We start from the raw sequence: 25364 nt of genomic DNA, 5'->3' as shown, positions 1-25364 counted from the left end.
TGCTTATTGAATAAGTGGAAACAGCTCCTAAACTTCATGATGGTGGGACTGATATTAAGCTGCGTTCTTTAAGCACAGCAAAAATCATCTGCAATTGCTTAGTAAGATATGGGAGGGCAGTATGTAAAACTTTTTTGTAGTAAAAATTATATTAAAAATATGGATGAAAGCAGAAGGAGTGAATGATGCTGGAGGCAGCTCCAAAATGAAAGAAAATTGCCCATGAGAAGATATGCCCTGAAACCCACCTGCCAAGCTTGACCACGGAGTAGGAAGGTCCACCTTCCTAGGTGTGACAGTAGTCTCCAAAGATACAGGACATATGAAATTTCAGCTTAATGGTTTTCTACATCACAGCTGTGCCACGTATAATTCAGAGTGCTGAGAAGCATTTGTTAAGACAGGAAACACTAGTCTAGAAAGAGGAAAGCGCACTAACTCGCAGAGTCCACAGGAACTGGAAGATGAGCCTTTCAGAGACTAGGTACTGGATATTATGGTATGGAGACTCTTCAGAAAAATACAGACTAAGCGTTAATTGCACTGCTGCAGCAGAAAACATTAGTTGTAAAAGCAAACTATTTGTAGGAATTCTTTAAATACCATCTCACTACTACATATCATTGTGCATTAGCGTTATCTATCCCACCCACTCCCCAGTAAGTCAGTAACATGTTTAATTAAACACTAACTACCTGGTCTACAATTAACTGACTCTCTATATAACAGACTTTGATAAAATGCTTAAAAAAATTAAGAGCTAAATATCAAGCAACACCATTATTATTTATACATGTTATAAAACAGTCAGTGCTTTACTGATGAGTATCACTGTGCAACTTTTCCCCAGCTACCACATTAAAAACCAAACATCCAATTAATTGTAAAACATACTTGTTTTGGGGCATCTGCGGAGGTGGTGTGAACTTCAGTACCTCGGAGTCCATTAGACTCAAACACCACTGTGGGAACAAGGGGGCTTGTTAACAGATGAACATTCAAGCTTCGTTAGTGTGTGTACATTATTTGAGACCATTACAGATTAACCACGTTCAAAAAAAGACACCAGCTACTAGCCTGTGGCCGGAAAATACCAATTTACCGTAACACTTACTGTAAGAGAGTGTGCTAATGGCAGCCTAGGGCCACTGCCCTTTTTAATTCAGACTTCAGCGCTGAAGAAAGCAATCACTGACAACATTAATTATCAGTCTATGTGTAAAGGGACCCTCTTCTTGCATTACTTACCATTTGGCCTCTGTCATTTTGCATCAGACTGGCTTATGTATGCATCATTCACACTTTTCAGAAAGAGCCCGCTAGTCTCACTGTCTCGTGCAATGCTCAGGAGGTAACGACACTGGTGGCTTTCGCCTCCCCCAGTCTCAACAACAGACTGTGCCAGGTTAAAAACGGCTGGTAGGGATTTCTGATTTTAGGACTGACCAACCGGTCTGAGGAAAATCTCGTTTCCTGCAAAAACGGTCCTGTCAACAGCAACGATGAGGCAAAACAAAGCCTTATGTTCTGCTGAAAGGGGTACTTTGATTTCAATTTGTGCTGGTGGCAACAGAATTCATTAGCATATTCATTTCTGAGTACCCTACTCTCTAATTAAAATAAAACATTTGCAAACAGACTTATCTTAAATGCATTGCAATTTTATGGAGTTCGGGTTGGGATCAGGTAAGCAATATCCGGAGAACAAGAGCAATAGTCGTAAAAATAAAAAACCTGTGTATTAGATTTAGGTATTTGAATTACTGAGGTTAACGTGGTACGTGAAACATAATTCTTGGCATTTTGTCAGCCGGATCTGAAAGAAGGCAAGCAGGAAAGGGAGAAGGCAAGAGCAAGTGTGAAAATATACCTGTGTGGGACCTCTGATGAGTCCTGAGGTGACTGGGTTGGTTAAAGCATTTTCCACATTCCCTGCAGACGCAGTCTCCTTGGCGTGTTTGTGTCCTAAGCATCCCTGTAGTTGATAGGGAGGAAGGGAGGGAGAGAGGGAGGAAGGGAGGGGGTGGCGGGGAGAGGAGAGAGGAAAGTTGAGAAGAAAACATTATGCCAGAAGAAAACATCATTAGTATGTCTAATGTGTCATTATGTGAGGCTACCTTCAGGCCCTGGATGACAACTGTCAGCCTTCATCTAGGCACTGGCTGACAGGCCAGGCACACACAGGACTGCAAGAATGCATAAATTACATTGAATTAAAAAATGCTCCCCATGATGTGCCCGCACCAGGACTGGCATGTCAGGTGTGCGCTTTTCAGAGCAGCTGGATCCACTTTTCAGCCATCACCCAGCTTTGTCAAGCAGTACATCAGGCAAATCAAAGTGACTCCAGCGTGGCGGAGACAAGTCACATGGATAATAGGAAGTGAGTAGGACCAGAGCCCGACTGTCCCCCCCCGGGCGGCAATACCTCAGAGACAAATGCAGAGTGAGTGGAGCCATCACAAACTGATCAAACCTTTAGCCCCTGCCTACCTGCCTGCCGGTGCTGCTTTGACCCCGGAGCTCGGAGGCACAGACGAAAGACATCTGTGAATGAAAGTGTCATTCCGGACATTTTGAGCTAGTCGCGGCGCAGCAGCCTTCCTCCAGCCCTCGGTAAACATGTTTTCTAGGCCATTAGCATTTGTGGAAAACCGCTCAAACCTCTCCTTTTTCTCCAAAGGTCAGTTTACAGTATCTGACTTAAAGGGCTGGTCTTTGTCTTTTTGCTGCTGATCAAAAAAGACACATTTGACTTTTATTGGGCTTTTTTAAAAAAAAATAATATGGCTGAACATCATCTTTTCTATTTTGGTAAAACGCCCTCCTCAGAAGGGAAGAGTTGATGTTTTCATTTGCCACTGGAGTACTTCGGCTTTTAAAGAAATTCTCATGGGGTTGTCAGCGGAAGTAAAGTTTCGGCTTTTCTTTCTTTTTTTTTTTTTCCTCCTATTATAGCATTTTAAATGAATAAAATTATGAACAAAAAAGTGTTATGGAAAAAAAATATATTGAAAATCAAGTGCAGGGTGCCAGAGGGCTCATCCAAAATACAGACTGCTGTACTTCAAAGTGAATGGAAAAGGAGATGGGCTACCACTTCCTCTGCTTGTATGGCACCAAGTGTCCTATGATGATTTTTACCACAATATAGATTGTGAAGAAAAGTCTGGCTACAAAAAAAAAAGGGGGGGGGGGGGGGGGGAACAAAACCAAAAACACACCCTAAAATCCTACAGCTGATTTCTCATTTCATAACAGCACCTCCTGTAGATGGCAGCACAGCCTATATTATATAACTGAACATTCATCTCCAAATTCCTGGCACTCAAATACAAGATCATGATTTAGGGCCAAATCCAGATCACACACACACACAAACACACGCACAAAATCACATCAGGTTCAATGAGAGCTTCACAGTTAATAAGACGGATTTGCCTCGTGAGGTAGCAAAGGTTAAAGCGGATTTCCTGATATGTTACCAACATTTCCCCCTCACCGGCCAGAGCTACCGCTGCAAGCTCGAGACCAAAGCTAAATGAAGTGCAAGGAGGGACCAGAAGAAGCCCTTGCTGGACCACTGCCCCAAGCAGCAGCCTGCAGAGACAGGTTGGGCTCTGCTGCCAGGAGAGCCCAGGAGGCTTGGGCTCCTTGGATGGCTTTCTGCTACCTCTGGGAAGCCCTGAATCCCTCCGTACCCCAGGCCTCCTTTCTAGGAAAGATGAATACACTCTTCTCCAACTCCTTTTTGTGATGCTGTGCGCTCTGGGAAGCAGGAAATGGCTTTTCTGCTACCAACGACAGCCAGAACCATCCTATCCTGTTGTTTACAACAACACGAACGACCACCACAAGAGCCTAGAGGCCTTCAGGACAGTGAGGCTATTTCCTACTCCGTCCACACATGCCGCACATACACCCTAGCGAGCACAGCTCACTCAGCATCACAGGACACCACTGCCCCAGCCAAGGAACCTGCACACCTCAACCCCAGGAGGACAGGGGAGATGGGGCAGCCTCAAGCCAGGTCCTAGAGAGACTTGCATTAATGGCAGGCTCTGAACCAAGCCCCAGAGTTGTCACAGCACTCGTCGTAGGCCCAATCTCACGGCCTGCGTGGAAGTGCTGTTCCCACCCGCATTTTGTGCTTTGAGGAGGGAAGGCTGAGAATCGCTGTAGTAAGCTAAAAGCATACAAATGCGGAGGAGAATGGGTTAGCACTTTCATCCAACCCCTCTCTGGCACTGATGTTATGGCAGTTATTTAAAAAAAATAGGTGGAAAAAAGTGGATGGCTTCCAGGTATGTTTGCCGTTGTATTTCTGAAGGAGCGTGTAAGGCTTTTGATTCCTCTGAGCTTTGTGCTATGGGCGTCGCTGTTGCAAGGTAATGCCCCCCTGAGCCATCACTCAGGACACAGGAGGGTGAACAAAAGAGGGTGGATGACTGCAGGTACTGGCAAATCCAGGTAGCTGGAGGTGACCACCTGAATGGGGGCTCCTGTGAAAACAGTATTCAAAGTTGGCCTCAAAGGAGCCCCAGGGCAAGAGCGCATCTGCTGCCATAACCCATCCTTTCCTAATACCGCAATTCATGTAAATACCATGAGCAAAACAAATAACTATTATATGCAACAATGAGATTTTCCCTGCGAGCATTTGGGAAGTTTGGGCAGTGCGAAACGAACCTAGCCTAAGTGCAGAAAGCGTTGTGTCTGCAGCTACATCACAACAGCACGTACAACTTACTTTCCAAGGGCATGCTGGAATAAACACAAATGTAAAAGGAAGGATCCCAGAAATAAACCCAGCCGCTATAAGGGAAGTTAAACCCTGCACAACCATGCACTAAAATATTCTAATATGGTCCAAGATGTGGGTATATTAGCACCAAACACCCGAGTAAAGTTTATCAGGAACATTCAAGTGGGAAAAAACGTGACAAATAGCATATCTAAGAGGGATTTCTGGTTGTCGTTTATGTCATGATTGCCCTATTCACATTGCCGTATGAAGACTTAATTGTATGATGCATACAGACAGAGGGCTCAGTCTAGGACCATGTGTTATTTCAGACAAGGTTCATTTAGCTTCCTCTATTTGCGGTTGGTAGGATCTTGTTCCTTTTGCCTGCAGCAGCTTTTTATTTTAGTGCTATGAAAAACAGCCATCATGCCAATTGGTTCGAAGAACCATCAACAACCTGGAAGTTGTATATAAAATGAAGACAAGCTACATTAAAAAAAAAGTTTCAAGTTCTGAAAACTTGATTGCTGTAAAACACTTGGAATGAAAGAAGAGATTTCAAAGCAGAGATAGGCACTAAATAACTTCCAGTTAAAGTGTCTCTGGAAATCACTGCCCAGCAAAAACATTTTGGCAATAAAATCCCTATTAAAAAAAACAAAACAAAACAAAACAAAACAAACAAACAAAAAAAAACAGGTAAATGGAGACCTCTTTGGAAATCCTGCCCTTATTTTATTGTGCCCCAGTGTTCCACATGGGTTTCATGATAGTTTCAATAAGCTTCATGATAGTTACAATAATTACACAGCCTCTAACCACCTGCTGAATGATCAATAGTAATAAAAGTCATCTCTTATGCAGCATTACTGTTTACCTGATTAAAAGCGACAACGGAGTGGCTGAAAGGTACACCTCATGAGCTATTTCAGACAGATTTTGCCTCTGTCTTCTCCAACAGACCTTCCACAAAGACCTGATTGAACATCATGGCTCCTCACAGCTGCCAGAGCAGTCAACTTGCGTCCACCTTCTGGGACCTAGACCACAACTTAAGACTGCTGGCTTCTGAATGTCCTGTCATCCCCCTTACAAAGTGGGGTCACAGGCTCCATTTCACACACTCCTTTGATGAAATAGAGAGCATTATGTCAGGTGAGCATATTAGCTATTTCCAGTTGTAGGAGTAAAGGTGAGAAACAAGTACTTTCTGTATGTGAAAGTCAGTTCTTGCACAGCTTCTGCTAACAGAAGTTCTTAAAAAATTGGATGGTTTACAAAGGGCAAAAGCAGGGACTGTGGTTCCCGTTCTCCACCCCCACACACCCACCTCAAGAGTAATAAATCAGTGTGATTTTCAGTTTCCACTGAGGCAAACTAATTTTGGCAGATAGTCAGAAGAGTATGGTTTCAAATGCAAATGCACAGGTTTCTTATCCTCTTTCTCCCCCCCCCGCCTTTTTTTTTTTAAATGTGGCAGTACTTTTTTAGTCCTTAAACTTTAAACTCGTTATTTGAACAGCAGCCTTTCCAGCTTATGTGAATTAGCAGACACATATTCAGCTATACCTCTTTTTAATTATAAACTAACAAATAGATCAAAAGAATCGTTTGAAAAATACTATAGTATTTTTTGATATGGACAAGGAGATCTTTAGACTTTTGTCAAGAAAGACAAAGGACACTGACAAGTGATTACCCCTCTGTTGTTGGAAGACTTGTTTGCAGAAAAAATTGAACAAAACCTCCAAAATAACATCACAGATAAGCCCCAGAGGATGTTTATTTTGCCCGAAGCAAAAAGATTATGATGTTTGCCAGCACCAGCATATCAGTGGGATCATAGTGTGACAGCACATCTGTGTAACTCTAGCCTGCTTGAAGGGAGGGGACGAAGCAACAGGAATACTCCAGGTGGAACCAACTACATTTAACCTGTGACAGAAATGTCACACAGTGCATGAGGGGGGATGCTGCAATGTTAAAGATCGGTAAACAAGTCTATTCAAGCCTATCCAGAAATGATAGAACAATGAATTTATAATCCCAACAGCTAAAAGGAGAAGGAGGAAACTGCAAAACAACGTGCTGTGGCTCAAAATGAAGAAGGAGCAAGCAAGCCACATCCCCAGCTGTGGAAGGGCTTATGAAATCTTACCCGCATGATCCAGGACAGGGCTGTTGGCACCACAGGTTTGGTACAACGAAGCGAGGTCCTTTGGAATGTATGTTTTAAAGATATTTAAAATGTCCAAACGTTTCTCATGCCCGTCTGATCCCGAATCCTGTTTGCTGGAGTGTAAAGCCGAAGAAATTCCTGCTGCGCTAGGCTGGGGCTGCATCAGTGGACTTGCTCGTGCCACGGCTGTGCAGTTTGCCAATGTCCTCATCTCATTACCAGCCTTTATGTGAGACTCCCTCTGAGGCACCGATGGCTCTTCGTGTTTAGTGTACTGCTCGCTTTTGCACAGGGGATGATACTGTGGTGGTGGGTTGAATTTGGCCTTCACAGAATCAGACGCACAGTGCTTACCTGAAGGGACAAAACCAGTACTTCCTTGGGGGACCACATACTTTTCCACCTGTTTACTGTTGCTGGACTGCGTGCTAGGCCTGGATATGACTGTCTGAGTAGGCGTTACACTTCTGCTATATGCTCCCATTTGCATAAGTTTGGAATTTGCTTCATATTTATTTTTCAGCGGAGGCTGTTGTGCTGCTATGCTGTATTGCTCCTGGGAATGGTTTAATTTGGGCTGTCTGTACCCATCAAGACCTGATAAGCGTGGACCACAGTGGCCAAACGCATGGCTGTCCTTTGACTGATGCATACTCCCAGACTTAGCAGTCATCCCAACAGGAAGAGAGCTGCTTTTGGACCCTGGCAATGCACTTGGCACTTGAGTGCGTGTAAATCTGGCAACAGGCAAAGGCTGGCATTCCTTGCCCCCGAGAACGGGAGGGGGGCCGGTACGCCCACTCCTTGCCAGAAAAACCAGGTTGTTTTTAATACTCTTGAATCCATTCTGTTGAACCCAAGGGGGGACCATCGAGTTACAGCTGACTTTGTGCAAAACTCTTTTGTGCATCCACAGGACTTCAGGGTAGTAGGTCTTGTGACTGCAGAAAGGACATGGGTAGATAATTAAAGCAGCTTGCAAGGATGTATTCAAATTTTTATTGCATGAATTATCCCTTGTTGATTTTTCACTCAAATCAAGTGGAGCTGCCTCGTGAGCTTCTGCACCTTTTTCTTTTAGAGGATGATCCCTGTGTAAGTCTAGCAAATTTTCTCTAGAGCGACTAGCTTGCACTTCAAGTGACGTTTTCAAGTCCATGACCATGTTTGAAGATGTCTGGCCCACACCCGAAACAAAGCCAGCAAAGTGACTGGAGCAAGAAAGCCCTTGGCTGTGGTGAAATGCTGGCATCTTTATGTCTACAGAACCTTTCAGATCGTGGTATTTCGAAAAGGGCTCCTTGATGACACTCTCCAGTGCTGACACCAAAGCTGGAATCTCTGGCTTAGAATCATTGGCCTCGTTTTCTCTGGTGTTGCGGCTTCCCAGCTTTGGAATTTCCTCCAACTGAGATGTTACCATAGGGGTTTCCTCTTCAGAAAAATTGCAGTGGTATGGCTTTTCATCTGAATGGGACAAACAAAAAATGTAGTTGTCATTTTGTGTAAAAAGAAGCACAACAGACGAAACAAAATTCAAGAATACAGTATAATAGATGGAAAAAAAGGCAAACTTTGGTATTAGTATTGTAATGACATACTACAAACTAAATGGACTGTATAAGCAAGAAAATCACGGAATAAGACACAACAGTTCAATTTATTTTTAAAGATCACTGTAAAGTCTGGATAAACTCTCAAATGTTCATGACATTTTGAAGAAAGAACAATTCAATAATATACCCATGTTAAAATTCTGGGACTGTGAGAAAGATAAACAAATATGCAGCCATTTAATGCTTTAACAAAAGCAAAGATAATGGAGCCAGATAAGACTGACCTAGTTAAAGGTCTGTCAGCGTTTCCATTACAAGCCCCTTTTTTTTCCAAAGGGTTTATAACTCAGCAATAAAAATTGGCTCCACACTGAAACCAAGCATATAAGCAGATACAGCATACAGAATAAATTGCTCACTTAAGAAAGACTTTTGCAGTGGCCCAATATAAAAGATGAGTTATGAAGAACGTAAATTTTGAATTTTTTGTCCGTTAGTTTAAAGCAGATACATTTTTATTTTAACATACGTTTATGTTTGAGTCAAACTTTAGGTAAATTTTATGACTGCTCAGTCCACTGAGAGATAAGGAATTCAACATTTTCAGCCACTGAGATTACAGAATTCAAACCAGACTCTCAGTTCTTCCCAGTTTCTTCTTTGCTTCTCAGCTCTCCAGAGCAAATTTATCTAACACATGTCCTGGAAAGGGAACATACTGGGCAGTAATTAAAGCAGTTTAGGGGGGAACAGAAGAGTATGATTTGTTTTGCTCGGAGCACGGCTACCTCCACCCGCTCTCACAACAGCAGAGCTGCTGATAAAGTCGTTGAATCCCTCCAAATCAGTTCACAAATCAATTCCAGAGAGATTTTCATCACAGCAGTAATGCTTACTTCACTGAATCCATTTAACATGTAACTGAATTGAATCATCTGACAAACTTTCAGTTTCAATTAACATGCAGTTAATGAGCCACTGCCAGGCAAGTGTAAGGAGCCTATGCTCCATCTAAAATGTCACCAGTCCAAAGCGATCACCATATCCGGAGGAGTGGTGAGAATGGGAAAGGAGTGAACTGCTCTGTCGCTGCATATCCTCTCCCATCAACTCAGAAAAGGCAGTGCTTCAGAAAATCAAGTGCTGTTCCTTAGCAGGACGCAGTGCCACGGGCATTTTTCTAAACGGCACAATGGAAGTACGGCTTCAGCTGGAGTCTCACTGCAAATGAGGTCCCTTTAACCTCGTCTTCAATTCAAGCCAAATAAATAAATAAATAAATAAATCGTAAGGTTTTGTTTAATTTGAGGTAATTAGGTTAAAAATAACCCACAGATTTGCAGTCCTGCAGGGCTGAGTGCTCACTCTGCTAAGATCATTTTCCTTTCAAACTCTCTAAGGGGATAAAGCCAGGAAAAAAACATACAAGGAAAAAAAAATCCATAACCCCCAAACTTGTTTTTCCTGTGTTACAGGGGGCATAGCTTTGGGAAGGCAAATGCCCAGCACTACTGGCTAAATTTACAGTTTGAAACAAAGACACTGCATGCAGCAGTGAAATCTGACACTGCACATCTGTGTTATTTTCAAAGCACATCTGTCAAAGCCCAAAATATTTGTGCTCTTAAATAAGATTTTAAGGCTTCCCTTTACGATCACAAGGAGCGGGTCCTTTGATCATCGTAGTAAATAATGAAGGAAAGCAAAAACAAATCATTCAATCGCAGCAGTAACTCCGTGGGGGCTGAACCAACCTCCTGGCTAAGCCGAGCCCGGCGCAGGGAGCAGGGGAGGTGGTGAGCACCCCCAGCCCCGCTCTCGGGCCTGGTCCCTGTGGCCACGATGACGGAGCCCTTCCACAGGGGCCAGCAGATCCTGGGGAGCTCTGCCTACTCCTGGCACCCTTTGGGTGTCCCTGGCTTCGTCAAAACCCACAGAGGCTGCCATTTCAGCCGAACTGACTGAGGCGAGCTGATGACGAGGTGGGGAGGCAGTTTGGTTTGGGCATGGACTTGAGGAGAGGAGGAGGAGGTGGAGGAGGAAGCAGCAGACAGAGCAACTGTGGGTATATAGCCTGGGAGATGGCTACAGTTCTTTTAGCCCCCTCGGGTTACTGCAGTCACCGAAGCAAAAGGTGGAAACTGCAGCACAGAATAGATGTGAAAACGCCGGGAGGCAGTGATGAGGTAACTCTGGGCACTGCCTGTAATCACCACAGCGCTGAAGTCAGATGCTGCCAGTGTAACGTATGAGAATTTGGAAGGTTAGTACAAAACACGGCTCCTAACGCCTTGTAGTAGCTTCCTGCTCCATTCAGTTCCTCTGATGTCTTACACAAGCAACACCAAACATACCAGGAATAATTTTAACAGCTTACTTTGGGAGCCTCAATAGCACTATTAATTGCTCAAGCTGCACTTCTAGCAATAAATGAAAAATAAAAATACACACTAAACAAACAAAGCCTTGCCTGTCTTCCCTAAGCTCTGCACACACTTTCCACCTGCAGGCCAAATCACACTTTTCCCCGACAGCACAAACACAGCCTAAACTTCTCCCTAACCCCCTCCTGCCCTCCCCAGGACCCAACACCACAGACACCCATCAGTTCAAAAGGCTGCCCCATACCCCTTTGTATCCCCCTGGTGTGCTGGGCAGCCCCAGCTGGATGCCGGCGGGCAGCAAAAGCCAGGGGGAGAAAGAGGATGCCAGGAAAGGAAAGAGAAGCCAGCACACAACCCAGTGATATCGTCAGAGCCTTTTTAGAAAAATAGATTAAATTTATTTCTGCCTGCTCCCAGCCGCTTGCCCCAGCTGAAAAGGGGTACTAACAATCCTTTTAAATCACTGGTATAAAATATTGCTCTAACCAGTGCAGTGCAGGCATTACTGTCACCAGAAACTTTCGAGATTTTATTATGGCCAGGTCAAAGCAAAAAGCCATGAATGGGATGCCTTTTGCGTGATCTCCAGGGACTATAACTCACGTTCCCCATTGAAAGACTTCTTGGCAAAGCACTCTCTCACTGTCTTCCCTTCAGTCCCTGTCATCTTCTCATTTTTGTCTCAATTCCTTTGTTTCTTCCTCAAAACTGCAGTTTACCTCTTATACTTGAGAGTGAGAAAGGTCCTTTTACCACAGCCCTGAAGTGTTACAGGTTTTGGATGTTGCAGACACCTGGCCAACAGTTGAAGTGGAGGAATTTCGTGAAGTGCTCAGGATGGAGCTGGCTTCTGATGCCACCTCATGCCTCCTGTTTGGACTTGACTTCAGGTATCGGTGTTCTTAAATTAGATTTTAAGGCTTCTCTTTGGGATTTTTTGGACATAGCTTCAGAGACCCCAGGAAAGCAAAGCAGGACACAACACTCAACTATATGGGAAGCCCAGGTCTAGAAATACAAGAACACTTGGGGATTCAACCACTTCTTCAGAAATATATCTAACTGCTACCCCTTAGTCAGGTACCTTACACAGGCAGATGAAAACAGCTCCCCTTCCCCACACGTAACCCCCTTCTCTCCTCCTCCCTCTCACATGCACAAACTCCACTTATTTCCTCCCAGCTCTGTTCTCCACAAAACCAAAATTCAGAACGGGCCGCACAGCTGTTTTAATTCATGAGGCTTCCTATAAAGTAAACCAGGCTACAAGCCTGAGGACAATGAAACCGTGATTTCTATTCAGAAGAGCAGAACTGTCGAGAAATTGGCCCCTTTTCTGGCTAGCACCGCAACACTAGGAGTTGAAGGGAAAGGAGCAGATGTGGTGTGTTTGATTTTCAGTAAACATTTGATAGTGATTTGCACTTTTGAATGCTCTGGCTTGATTTGAAAACTGACTGAAAATAAATTACGATAAAAGCAAAGGACAACATTGGAAGAAGGTGCAATATTGCAAAGATCTACATTAGCTCCTATTTCACTTGGTATTTTCCTTAATGATCCAAAAGAGACTCTAGACGGTATGCTAACTTAGGTCTCCAGGAAATATCTCATTTGGAGGAGCTGCAAAAATAATGGGGACAAAGAAGTAATGCACAGGGACTTGCAAAGAATAGAAACACAGTCTGAAAATAATCAAATTGGATTCATTCTGGGGAAGAAAAAAAAAAAAAAAAGGCAAGCTAAGACAAGTGAAGGGAAACGATCCAAAAACCTATGCAGTGGGAGGGCGAAATCTGGGAAGGAGCAATGCTGAATATAACAGATGTTACAGTAGACAACAAGTTAAATATGAGTGTACTAGGTGAGGTTCTTCAGCTTAGCTTTCACAAATAAAAGCATGTTATTAAAAAAAAAAAAAGAAAGACACTAAAACTACTCCTCTAAAAAAGAGGCATGATGGCCATACCAGTTGCATCATTATATATGCATTAAACATAATATAAACACCAGTCATGGGCAATATGCAAAAGCCTGCAATAAGTACCACACAATGACATGGCAGGGGAAAAAGGCAAAAAGCAGTTCTGCAGCACAGATTTGAGGCATTTTACCCTGTGAAAGGAAGGTCCAACAAAAATACGCCACACACCCAGAATATCAAGTATGGACAAGTTCGAAGGAGTTTCAAAGAATCGCGACAGAAAAGTTACTGACTACAAAATAAAGATGAAGAGTTAAACGTCCCAAACCTCGCTGGCGGAAGACAGCAAGGTGACAGGCCAACGCCTGCAGGCTCCTGAGGAGTGCCAGGTTCCCAAAGAGAATTATGTCATCCTGAGCACTGGAGTGTATCACAACAATAAGATATAATCGCGCACAGGAAAACTCACAATGAACAGAAAAAAAAATCCCAATTATGTGTATGTGCAGCTTGTAGAATAAATGTCAAGGGAAGAGTGGAATGTGAAACTTACACAGACAAAACGCTGCTTATGCATGATAAAATTCAATCCTTTTCATGGGGAGACAGAAAGCATGACTTACTCCTGCCCTTCACTCTACCCACACAGCAACCCCGAGCCCCTCATAAGCTAAATCCACATACTACAGCTACATTGTAGACGCATGCCAAACCCAGCCTTTTCATACTATATCCCTACATGGTTAGCCAAGGAAAGGACTTGTGAAAAATTCACTGGTCAGCCTCTGATCCTGTTTAACAGTCAGTTGATCCTCCAAGCGTGGGCTGGGCTGTTCAGAGAGACCTGTTATCTGTTTTGCAGAGGATGATTTGTCTTACGCTGATGATGCCGTCTCTACAAGTTCATGTCCTCTACACACTATGCGTCACCTCCTCCGCTTTCTGCCCCAGCTGCATCACACAGCAGAACCCCAACGTGGTGCTAAATAGGTTGCGAGGCAAGAGACAACTCCTGCATATCTCTCAGGTTTCCCTACAGCACAAGGCCACTTGCTGCAATGAGATACTGGGAAGAAAAAGTTATTTTGCTTTGATATGAGAGCCAGCTTCTCATCTGCAAAGCTCACCTAGCTTTATATGTTGTTAGACGTTTTTAGATGCAGCTGCAACAGCTCCTCAATAATTCACAAAAACAGATGAACACAGTTAAATTGGAATACTCAATACTGCATGACAGGGCATGCTAGCAGATAAGAAGGTAATAGCGAAGGGCAGAAAGCACATGATCAACTAATATCCCTGCTTCCTCTTGAACTAATTTTAGAACAACAGGGAGTGTTTTTGGCTAAGGTTTGAGGTTTTCGACAAGGCATAAACCCAACGTAAATCTTGAGATTCAGATGTTGACCAGTGGAGGTGGTTTATCAGTCTGCTAACTCACCTCACCCCGCAGTGATTTCACTGCAGCTATGCCAGGGGGAAAGTGGAGTAACGCAACCCTGAACCAGAGCCCAGCAGCACACAGAAGAAACAAGTCCCTGACTCTCCAAGAAGTCCTGAGTTTCCCAGTCATCTGGTCACAAATGAGAAGTTTGTTTCTGTTTAATAGCACACTGTTTCTCCTTATTGCTCTTCAGCAGTTTCTTTTCTTTTCTTTTCTTTTCTTTTCTTTTCTTTTCTTTTCTTTTCTTTTCTTTTCTTTTCTTTTCTTTTCTTTTCTTTTCTTTTCTTTTCTTTTCTTTTCTTTTCTTTTCTTTTCTTTTCTTTTCTTTTCTTTTCTTTTCTTTTCTTTTCTTTTCTTTTCTCTTTTCTTTTCTCTTCTCTTCTCTTTTCTTTTTTCTTTTCTTTTCCTTTTCTTTTCTTTTCTTTTCGTGGCTAGATGTTGTGGACTTACTTTTTCCTTTCTGATCTATTAGTGTGTATTTGTAACAGCTTATACATCCTTAGCAAATGAACCCAGATAATGGGAATGCCTGATTTCTCTTAATAATGAGATACCATTTTTAGCATACTGATCAGACTAGCTGCCCTTTGTTTTAGCTTGTGTTCATGGTCTCTGTTCTCCCTTCACATACCTAAATCTTTAGAGTTCCTAAAATGAACTCTCATTTATTTTTTAATCTCATGGCCAACAATTTCAGGACAAGGACGCATGATGGTGACTGCCAACTTTCAACCAAATACTTCCTAAAAATGGATGTAGATGACAAAAAAGCATCATCTCACAAGTACAGAGAGAAGAACTGCAGTTTTGTATTACTGGTTTGGGGAGTGGGGCCAGGGAGGGGAAATTATTACGTGAGCAAGGCAATTTTAAGCCTTTAGGAACCTTACAGTAACTTTTTTTTTTCTTTTCACTCTTCTGTTCCCAAGCAGCACTATCATGGTTTCCATATTGTGTAAATGACTAACACTTGGAGCCCTAAACTCAACATGTATTATAACTGTTATGTTTCTTGCACATTTGTTTTCAGGCTTCCCTGTTCCTTCTCTGTTCCAGGAACAACAGCTTTTGGAGTTATTCCAAAGGCCAGCTTGTTTTATTTTACTATTTTTACACTCTACAGATTCTAATTTTACCTGCACGTCACTTTTTATCCTCGCTGTCCAACACCTAAAATATCACGCTGCCCGAGTTCTCCAGAAACCACGTCCCCAGCGTGCAAACAGCCAAAGGGCCCTTTGTGCTGCTCACTTCTTCACAGCAGAACTGCGAGACATTCCACGAGATGAATGAGAAAAATGCCAGCCCAATCCGCCCCTCATAACACTCTTGATTCTCCATTTGACTAATCTCTCCTGCATTGTCTTGGAGGACACCTGCTGCTTGTGAAAACAAAACCCACTGAGCTCTTACAATCTGGGCAGCAGAAAACATGAATAGGCGACCATCAGACTAATTCGATAAAGTTTGTTCAGTCCCGGACTTCACATGTTGATTTTTTAGATTATTTTAGGTCGTTATTATTATTATCACTGATACTGACTGCATTAGTTTTGCATTTTGGAAAGAATGTGAAAGGTCACTGAGCTGATCAGAAAAATAACACAAAAATTTTAGTTGATTAAATTTGAAACTTAACCTTTTAATATGAGTGAAATCTGAGTCTGAGAACAGTTACGGTAAAGCACACAAAAGACCCCTTCTACAAGGTATTCCCTAGCTCAGTAAAATTACAAATTCCTTTGCACAGCAGAAATGCTTTAGAGTTATGTCACACTTCAAGGATCAGTTTTTTTTTTTCCTTTTCTTTTTTAAAGGGGCTTGAAACCATCTTCCATCCACACAGCTACAAATGCAAATGTCAGCAGGTTTACTGCAACTTCAAGCACTATCAGAGAGTATGCACCAACAAAGTAACTGAGGAATTAAGTGGGAAAGGGTATCAGGTCCAAAGGTTGTCTGCAGCACATGTTGTTAGGTACTGAAGGCACCAAAAAAAAAAAAAAAAAGAAGCATGAAAGTTTACAGTGAACTTTTTCTTTCCAGCTACTTGTATACAATTTTTCATCAAAGAATATTTGGCTCTGTTATATTGGGTACTGATGCTACAAACCTTTCAAAGGCCAACTGATTGCAAGAGCAGCTCCATGTGCAAATTACTCCACTTTTCCTTTGCATAATATCTTCCTATCACCCTCAGCTTCACACAGGTGCTCATCCAGCGCTACAAGCTTTGTGCTGAAGCCCAAACGCAAACTCTCTTCTAGCACCAGGTACTTTGGGACCTGTCTCCCTGGTATCGGCCTCCCAAGGGTCAACATGGGCTTTTATCTGAGGGTGAGGGAGAGAAAGCATCTGCAGTAGAGTGTATAGTGAAATAAAAGTGTGTGTGGGGGGGGGGGGGGGTAAAATGGCTGCTGCTGGCAGCGTGCCACAGAGACCCTACGTTTTCAGTGTTTATCATGTCGTTCCATACCTCCTCACTGGGACTTTTGTAAGGTATTGGATACATAGTGCAAAGGAATTTGGGGCAATGGCAGAGCTAACAATGACTTACCAACCCTCTCCCTCTGTGTTTCTCAAAAGGAGGTGCACAAGGGTAATCTCTGCCCAGCAGTAAGGGAGAAGTCCCACTAAACAACCTGTACATCTGCAGGCAAAGACGCAGCCCTTGTTATCAGAGTATTTCCAAGTGCCTTTTTCACCCTTCATCCACACCAGCTTGACATAGGGGTATTTTACACTTCAGAAGAAAGCCTGTCCTTTAAATGCAGAGCCATGGGGAGGCTTCAAAGAGGTGCCAAGCCTCACACAGCAAGGCTGCAACTCACATCGCGGCTGCATCCTTCTCACATCCCCAGCAGAGCCCCGGGACATGCTGTGTGTGTGTGGCCACCTCGACTGTCACCAGGGGCAAGAATACAGTAGGGGGGCTGGCATTGTGCTGCCGGTGCCACCTGCAAGCCCGTGAGCAGGGCACTGTGCCCCATGGCCCCGCTTTGTCCTGCGAGCACCAGGTGTATCTCATCTCCTTATCACCCATCAGGCTGCTGCAGCTACAGCCAGGCAAAGCACGGCGCTGGGAAACTGAAGTGAATGGTCCATGTTCCGCAAAGCCTTCTCACCGCTGCCTCCATGCCACAAACCTTCAAACTGGCTTTTCTCCTTGGAGGAAACTTCATACACACATACACACACCCTACAGGTACCTTAAAGGAGGCTGTAGCGAGGTAGGGGTTGGTCTATTCTCCCACATGCCTGGTGACAGGACGAGGGGGAATTGGCTAAAGTTGCGCCAGGGGAGGTTTAGGTTGGATATTAGGAAGAACTTCTTTACTGAAAGGGTTGTTAGGCATCGGAATGGGCTGCCCAGGGAAGTGGTTGAGTCACCATCCCTGGAGGTCTTTAAAAGATGTTTAGATGTAGCCCTTAGTGATATGGTTTAGTGGAGGTCTTGTTAGTGTTAGGGCTGAGGTTGGACTAGATGATCTTGGAGGTCTCTTCCAACCTAGACGGTTCTGTGATTCAGTCCCAGGGATTGAACCTGAGTGATAGCACCACAAGGGTTTAATTAGTACAGGTACCTTCACAGTCATTTCACCTGGATCTTGAGGGGGTGGTAAGCGCTTATCTACACATTTTGAGTAAAAGAGAGAGAGAGAAATGAATACTTGCACAGCACCAGTGCAAAACACTTGCAGGGACGGCATGCCAAAAATGAAAACTACAATTTGGCATTGCCTTACATGTTGCTGATCATAATGTACTTAAAGAAAATTATGGGATATAAAACCCTTGGAATGCTCTGCAAAATTAGGAAGTGATTAGGCCAGATGATACCAATTTGACTGTAACACAGCTTTGTCGTAATTCCAGGCTTAATAGCAATGCTGTATGAACTGGTCCAAAACCTAAATGCAGTACTTCCAGGGCGCACTGTAGCTGCTGGGCATTTCATTGTGTGTGGCCCTGCTTGTTAACTTTGGTGCAGGTAGAAGAGGGAAGAAAAAAGGGCATAAGACTATTAACACAGCAGGATACATAATTAAATTTGAGAGGGTTAGATTTGGGTGGGGGTGTTGTTTTTTTATTATTATTATTTAATGCACAGAAAGAAGCCCAAATGGCTTTGATGCAACACAACTACTTGCAGAGGAGATGGAAAATTATGACTCAGATTTTTTTTTTCTTTTTTAAGCAAGTGGCAGCCTGCCTGTACAGCCACTCCAAACACAGAACGACACAGCTGTAAATCTTTCTCGAGATTTTCCCTTTCGTTCCAACAGTCAGACATGCCACAATGTCTGCTCCAGAGCGTCTTCTTGACCACCACCTGTTCCTCTTCCTTCAAGTGTATTAAGGAAAAAGGCTTTCCAGGCCAGGACTGTGGGCTGGCAGCTACACCATACAGCTTAACATTCCTCAGCCAATATTTCATTTCTCCTATCATTTGTTAAGCATGGCTAACATATTGCCATACATCATAAAACTCGTTACTAGAGCTGCTCAGTCTAAAAGCAGAGGGTACTGCTGTGCTGCAGGCCAGCCTTCTGCAGAAGTACCTCAGCTGCAGCCAACAAGCCCAACGTGGTAACAGAGGTAGCAGAGCTACAGAAACACAGAGCTCCCTCTGCATGAGCTAACTTACCTTGTTTCTCATACTAAAGGCCATGCTACCATGCTGGTTCCTATGTTCACCGACTTAAAGGCAGTCAGGGATCTCTACTCTGCACGTCAGTCATGTCAAATGCAGTGGCACATCACTGAAAAGTGAACTTAGATTGTTATTTTGAAAGTAGTACAAGTATTTAAGGATGCTCTAGTTGTATAGAATTTGGTTAGAAAATCTGTTTCTTTACGTTACCATTTCTTTCAGGCTATCAGAGGAAAAAGGACTTAGGAGCCAGACTGCTGGAGCCAGGCTTTCCCCACCACTGCGGGGGGAAGGAGATGGCAGGGCAGGCGAGCGTGGGACACAGAGTTTCCTCCAGTGAGGCTCAGCAGCAGGAAGGCTCCAAGCTATTGATGGATCAACCAAAAGGTGTTTTTAACAGTTCTGCTGTGGATGAACCAAGGGAACCAGAGCAACCAGGGATGATGTGGCTGCAGCCACAAGGGCAGCCAATGATGTACATATGGACTGCAGCGACTGCAACACCCTTCACTGGGAACGGGGTTCAAGCCACCAAACGTGTCATACACGTGCCATAAAACCCACAGCTTTGTGCCAAAGGCCTTGAAAACAGGCTCGAGGCCCTGCCTGCTGGACCCAGCTGCCTCTGCTGAGCCTCCAGCACACCAATGGTGGCATTTGCTCCAGTTGACCTCATATGGCAGCGATATTCACAGTCTGGTTAATTGCTAGGTAAGTAGCATTTCCTTTCCCTTTCCCTTTCTATCCAGTATCCTCCCTTGCTCTTTTGTGCGGGAACAGAGGAAATGGTCACAATAACTATGGGAGGCATTTCCAACAAAGTAAACGGCCTTTCAGAACAGGCTTGAAACAACTCTGTGACAGCCTTGCAGAGATCACTAAAGACATCAGTCATTTACTGGCAACTTCCATAATCCCCCTGAAGAGCTAATAGACAAAGAACCCTGCAACCTACCACCACGAACAAGAACGCAGAAAAGGTACTTGTTTGCGGCTGAACAGTGCTCTTAAAGGAATTTGGGGTTTTAATTTCTTGCTGGCACTTTTCCTTTTATACTGAGAGGTAAATTTTAGAGCTCACTGGAGCACCAAAATCCTTAGCTGACTTAAATTCTTGCTTTTTAAAGTATTTGTAATTTGCAGAATGAGTAATAAAACATATTTCTCAAGATGTAATCTAAAAGATGCAAGAAATTCCAGCATCTATTCATCTCTGCTGTGTAGGCTTCCCATTTTAAGAAAGAGGAAGCCCTCTGTTTGGGGAGGAAGTCAGATGAGAATCATGCCACGGTGCATAATGTAGATCAGAAAGGTCAGGAGACAAGGGGATGTCTCAAAGATGTATTGAAAAAAAATAAGAACTGTCTGTAAATGTGTTTTATTCAATCTTTCAAATAATAGAAACTTTGTTATGGTAAAGGAGGAAGGGGTGAGAAATCAAATCTATTAGAAAAAAAGGAATAGCAACACATCGCATTTAAAATAAGCTTCACAGACAACTAGCTAGTAATTCTGCACCTGTGAGTCATGATTATTTATAACATACTCTCATTTTAATAAATAAAGGATTGTGTTAAAATGCTAAAATGTTAAATACTAGAATTAACTATTGCATATAGTGCATAGGAAGCTTCCCAACTTTTCCAATTAGTACCAAGGCTTAAGCTTTAAATGCAGAAGCAAAAGAAATGCTGAAAAACACTGCCACAGGCTGGCTTAATTTGGAATTTCTCCTTCTCAAAAGGATTAGGAAAAGGCGCACACATACACACAACCAGAAGGGCTGGAAAGTACTTCAGCTTTCCTACCTCTCCCCAGCCCTTGTGCTGTTACGTATGTTACAAGAGAGCAGGCAAGTACATTCGAGGGCAATTTGCAATCTTGGTTTGATTGAAAAAGAGCTTCTTCATGAGCATCTGCAGTAGCCTGCAAACACCATTTTGGGTGAGAGGCCTTGTTAACCTCACTGCTGCCTTTCGCCTCCATATTGAGAGCAAGCCCATACAAAGCAGCATGAAAAATCCCTGTGCCTGCCTCAGGATTACTAAAAGGAGATTTTAAAATTTTCATCATCAGCTACTGAAATGAGGTGTTCTTAAATAGAAAGACACTTGCCATCTCAGTGCAAAACCCTTCTCCTCTGACTTGAAAAACTGGAGTGATGAAGGAACATCCCACCGAGAACAGGGAAAAAAATGCATTGTTTCTTGTGTGAGAGCTGGGGTCTGGTATATTTTTGCAGAAGCAGTACTGACACCTCTCCTCCTGAGGAGCTTCGGTGTTAATTATTCCCCGGTGTTCAGGTCTTAACAGGGAACTGATTTTTTTTGAACTTCAGGAGGGCCATCTGCTCTCCCATCAGCACACGGTGGGTCAGAGGAACTCCAGCAGGGTTAACCAGTGTACTGGGGAGGGTTGAGGGGAACAAGGGTAACCAAACCACCTCCCAGCCCCAAGGCCTGAGAGGGGTATCAGCTGCAGGCTTTGTTGTTACACACATAAAACTCCACCAAAAAAACAGGATTAAGTTACCAAAAAAGAGCTCCTCAGATCACCCACATCACTTACCTACCATTTATTCATATCCTCCTATTACGAAAGATGAGACACTCCCTATCCCAGCCCTTTGACTCCTTAGAACTGCTTCCAGTCAACAGAAATAAAACTCGCCTGAAGAATAGTGGGCTTAAGAAATACATCTGGTTAATTCAGATTCTCAAATAGCAGAAAACCATACTGAGAAAGAAGCTGTTTGTTCAGCCAGGTATTTCCAAAAAGACAGGTAAACAATTGCACAGCTACCCCCCCCCCCCCAACATCACACCAAGAAGTACTACCATAATCACTGTAGCAAAGACAGAGTTTAAACCAATGTCAGAAAAATGAAGTGATTGGTAAATCCTCCTCAGAGTCATTCACTAGGATACATTTAACCCATGAGTTAGTTCAGCTGCTATGCACAAGGTTCAGGTGGTTAACTGTGCCTTTGTGGCACAGACGTCGCATCAAACTGACTTCAGATTTCATTTCCTGAGTCAAAAGAGGAAAATAGCAACTCAAAGCAGTCACAAGAGAGGCGGTGTGGTTAATGGCATTACCTACCCACACCAAATAAGACACACAGTTAAATCATTACAACTCTGGTGGACTTCACCTTGGTGCGCTCCCTCTGCATGAAGTTAAAATGCTGCGCTATGCGTTTTTCTTTATTTGCAGCACCTCACATTTCACAAACATACAACCGTAGCTTCTGTGTCCCGAAGAGCACAGCTAAACAGGACTTTTATATTCAAAGGAAAAAGGGGAAAAAGAAGAAAAAAAAAGTCGCGCTGTCAGTGCCATTCCAGGGCCCGGCCGCCGCCAGGTGGCGCCGCCGCCCAGCGGATGAGCCCCGCCGCCGCCTCGGCGCGGCCTAGCGCTGAGGCCTTTACAGTAACGTGCTGTTTGTTGTGTGCTGGGCCTCGGCCTTCTGCTCCAAAACAGTACCAAGCAGCCCCAAAAGTAGCCCAAACAAAACAAAACACGGGTGACAGCAGCACTCCCACAACATGTCCACCACCCCCTCCTCACTGCTAACGCAGCGCCTGAGGAGATCTGCCGCCAAAACACAGCTTGGTGACCCGAGACATCACGAGCTGCCCATGATCTCCATTGGGTCCTCTGCCCAGAAAACAACTCAAAGCAAGCATAACAAGGAATAAAACAAGCATAAAAAGGGATTTATCCCACAGAAGCATCCTCCAGGGACAGCACTGCCCCACAAGGTGCAGCTCTCAGCAAGGTTCCTCCCCACCACACCTTCTGCTTAGGGCAGCACCACCTCCATGCAGAGGTTGAGCTACATGGACAGAGGTGGCTGGACTAGGGATATGTGTGTAGCACCTGCAGACAGGTGATATGAAGTTCCTCACTCTCCCAAAATGGGAGAGAGCAACTGGATCGAGAACAGGCAGCCGACAGCTCTGAGAGCTTCCCATGACACCTTCCACCAACCAAGAACTTAGGAAAATCATCCTCTCTCTACCCTGAGGAAGTCTCTGAACAGAGCTTCCCTGCTGTCCATTGACAATACATATCTTTATATCTCTGTGTCATGGGACTCAAGTATTTAATGATAAAGTGTGTGGCACTGTGGGGTGGAGGTTGTGCGTCTCCATACTTCAAAGCAGCAGAAGATGCTTCTTCTGTGTGGCTACAGAAGACAGCGGTATTCCAACATGTTCAACAATGATAAGCAAAACTCACCCTGGGTGAACGTGAATGCAACCACCACAAGCACAAAAAGTATAAAAGCCTTCTTGTAGATGAAGGCATGTCTGGTCGAGTGATTTGGGGTGTGAGTAAAGAAACAGTAAGGACAGGAAATACAGAGCCTTGATGTTTTTTTTTTTTTTTTTACATAATATGCTATATTATATTGTCCCCCCTCTCCTCCCCCTTTTTAAAAAATAAACTACAACTCCCTTGAAATAAATAGCCCTAACAGACTAATACAGGTTACTTTAATAAGAAACAACATATTCACACCCACACACAAAAAAAAACCAAACTCATATACAGAGGTTTTGATTTTTGTCCATTGCTCCTGCTACATAGAAGGATCTCAGTCAAAACGGGCTGAAGTTTGTGCAGTCAGCAGCAGAATGAGGTAATGCCAATCTGTATCTCTCTCTTCAGAGTCAGTCTTGATGTATGGTAATCAGCCCACATGCATCTCTCTGCATGAAAGTATCGCCTGAACTTTTCTATCAGACACTCAGGAAAATATAAAAGTGTGGGGGAAGAAAATATAAAGACCTCACAAGTGTAAAACTTTTGCCTGCAGAGAGCAATTGAAATTGAAAGAGCATTCTTACAGATTAAAAAGGTAAAAGTGCTGTAAGAGGGGGAGAAGCTTCACTTACAAACAATTAACAGGAAAGTAAAACAATGAGCAGTAACGCATACAAGAAAACATATATGAAGATAGCATCCAATATTTGCCACAAGGTCATTTCTGACTGCTGTTTTATAGTTAGATGAAGACAAGCTAAGATGCAGCAGCAACACATTATTAAACTGGAAATATTTGCAGAGGGCATGTAAAAAAGATCCTTCAAATTTTGCCAAACCTAACAACGAAAAAATTACTCTTTTATGTTTGGTATTCAACTTGAAGTCTAAAACAAAGACCAGGAATGGAATAAATGGAGCCAACTCTTTATTCTCAGCAGGAATAAATAAATAAATAAATAAAGGATTTAGGGAGCAGTTTCTGATTCAAAGTCCTAGGTTTGTTAATGCAATTAAGGATTTGGGGTAGTTTTTGTTTTTTTTTTTAATTTTTATTGCTTTAGCATTAAAGCATACTTCATATGCTTTAATTAATAGGGCATAGCTTTCAGACGAGTGAGTATATATCATTATATTCTGAAAACTTGGAAATGATACCTGTCGCTAGGCACCCAAGTGCACTTGGTACTTTGATTGGCATCTATTTTCCATTTTAGCTTATTGAGGAATGAGAGAAAACCAAGCACTCTTCCTTAATGCTTCACTCTGCCATTTGAGTATTCAGGAACTGAGAGGAACAGTAGCAAATACTAAACATGCAGTTTAAGGATGTTTTATGAAAGTTTAACAAAAAAGAGGTGCTTCCGATCTGAGTTCTTAAAAAAAAAAAAAAAACACTTCAAACGTGTAGGTTTAATTTATTTAATAATTCTTTCATTATTTCAGAATGAATGTTTCCCTCAAAAAGTCAGAATATAAATGAGCACTAACCTTACAAGGGACTTTCCAAGGCTGTCTTACGTATTTGTTGATGAAATACAGACTTTCCCAAGGTCAATGTCTACACTTCACATGCACACACACTTTTTGTTTATTTGTGTGAGAGAGAGAGAGAGTCTTTAAAGCTTTCTTTTGTCTACTGTTAAAGAACTGTTAAAGATTCTACACTAAGAGTTACCTCTTTCCACCTTGTTTGGGGTTTGCAAGCAGATTTTTCCTTGGGAGAGCATCATTAGTACAGGGCTATATTTAATTGGTTGATATTTCAGACCATAACTGTGAAACCCACCCTCCACGGCAGCCATGCAGAATTCAGCACAAGTGCCTTCTGCAGACTACGAAGTTGAGTCAACCTCTGAATCTCTTTTGAGCTCCCATGAAAGGGCTTTCCTCTAATGATTTCCTGCCTTGTCCTTCCTGTTTGAATTTTCCTAGCTATCTTTCTGTATTATCCAGCCTGTAGAAAAGCTAGTTACAGCTTGTTTTGCCTTAGTCAAAACCATAAAGGTGCCTTTTGGAGCTTTTGCCTCTACATCCTTCCACCACCTTGAGAATACATCCTTCTTGCTACTCAGCAATAATCTTTCTCAGTAATTTTGTCGTGCTCCACTCTCTGCTCCATAAGAAAAATGTATCACAGAGGACGGATGGTTTCGCAGTTAAAGGCATCCAAAGACATTCCAAGTTACAGTTTTCAGTTTTAC

The 25364-nt window shown here is 43.2% G+C and overlaps 1 protein-coding gene across 4 annotated transcripts in view; it reads right to left on the bottom strand.

Moving 5' to 3' along the window:
* Positions 1-25364, bottom strand: part of ZNF516 (zinc finger protein 516) — a 100093-nt gene that overhangs the window by 6127 nt on the left and 68602 nt on the right. For all 4 annotated transcript variants that reach the window (XR_010829576.1, XM_066992719.1, XM_013181133.3 and 1 more), the window contains exons 3-5: positions 6906-8393; positions 1871-1975; positions 895-962 (exon numbers count right to left, since the gene is read on the bottom strand). Coding sequence is in view for 3 of the 4 variants with exons in the window: in XM_066992719.1 (XP_066848820.1) it covers positions 895-962; positions 1871-1975; positions 6906-8393 (1661 nt within the window). In the remaining variant the exon portion in view is untranslated. The remainder of the gene's footprint in view (positions 1-894; positions 963-1870; positions 1976-6905; positions 8394-25364) is intronic.

This window comes from Anser cygnoides, chromosome 2 (genome assembly GCF_040182565.1).
Source record: "Anser cygnoides isolate HZ-2024a breed goose chromosome 2, Taihu_goose_T2T_genome, whole genome shotgun sequence".
Classification (NCBI taxonomy): Eukaryota; Metazoa; Chordata; class Aves; order Anseriformes; family Anatidae; genus Anser; species Anser cygnoides.
This window is presented reverse-complemented; position numbering and strand designations above follow the sequence as displayed.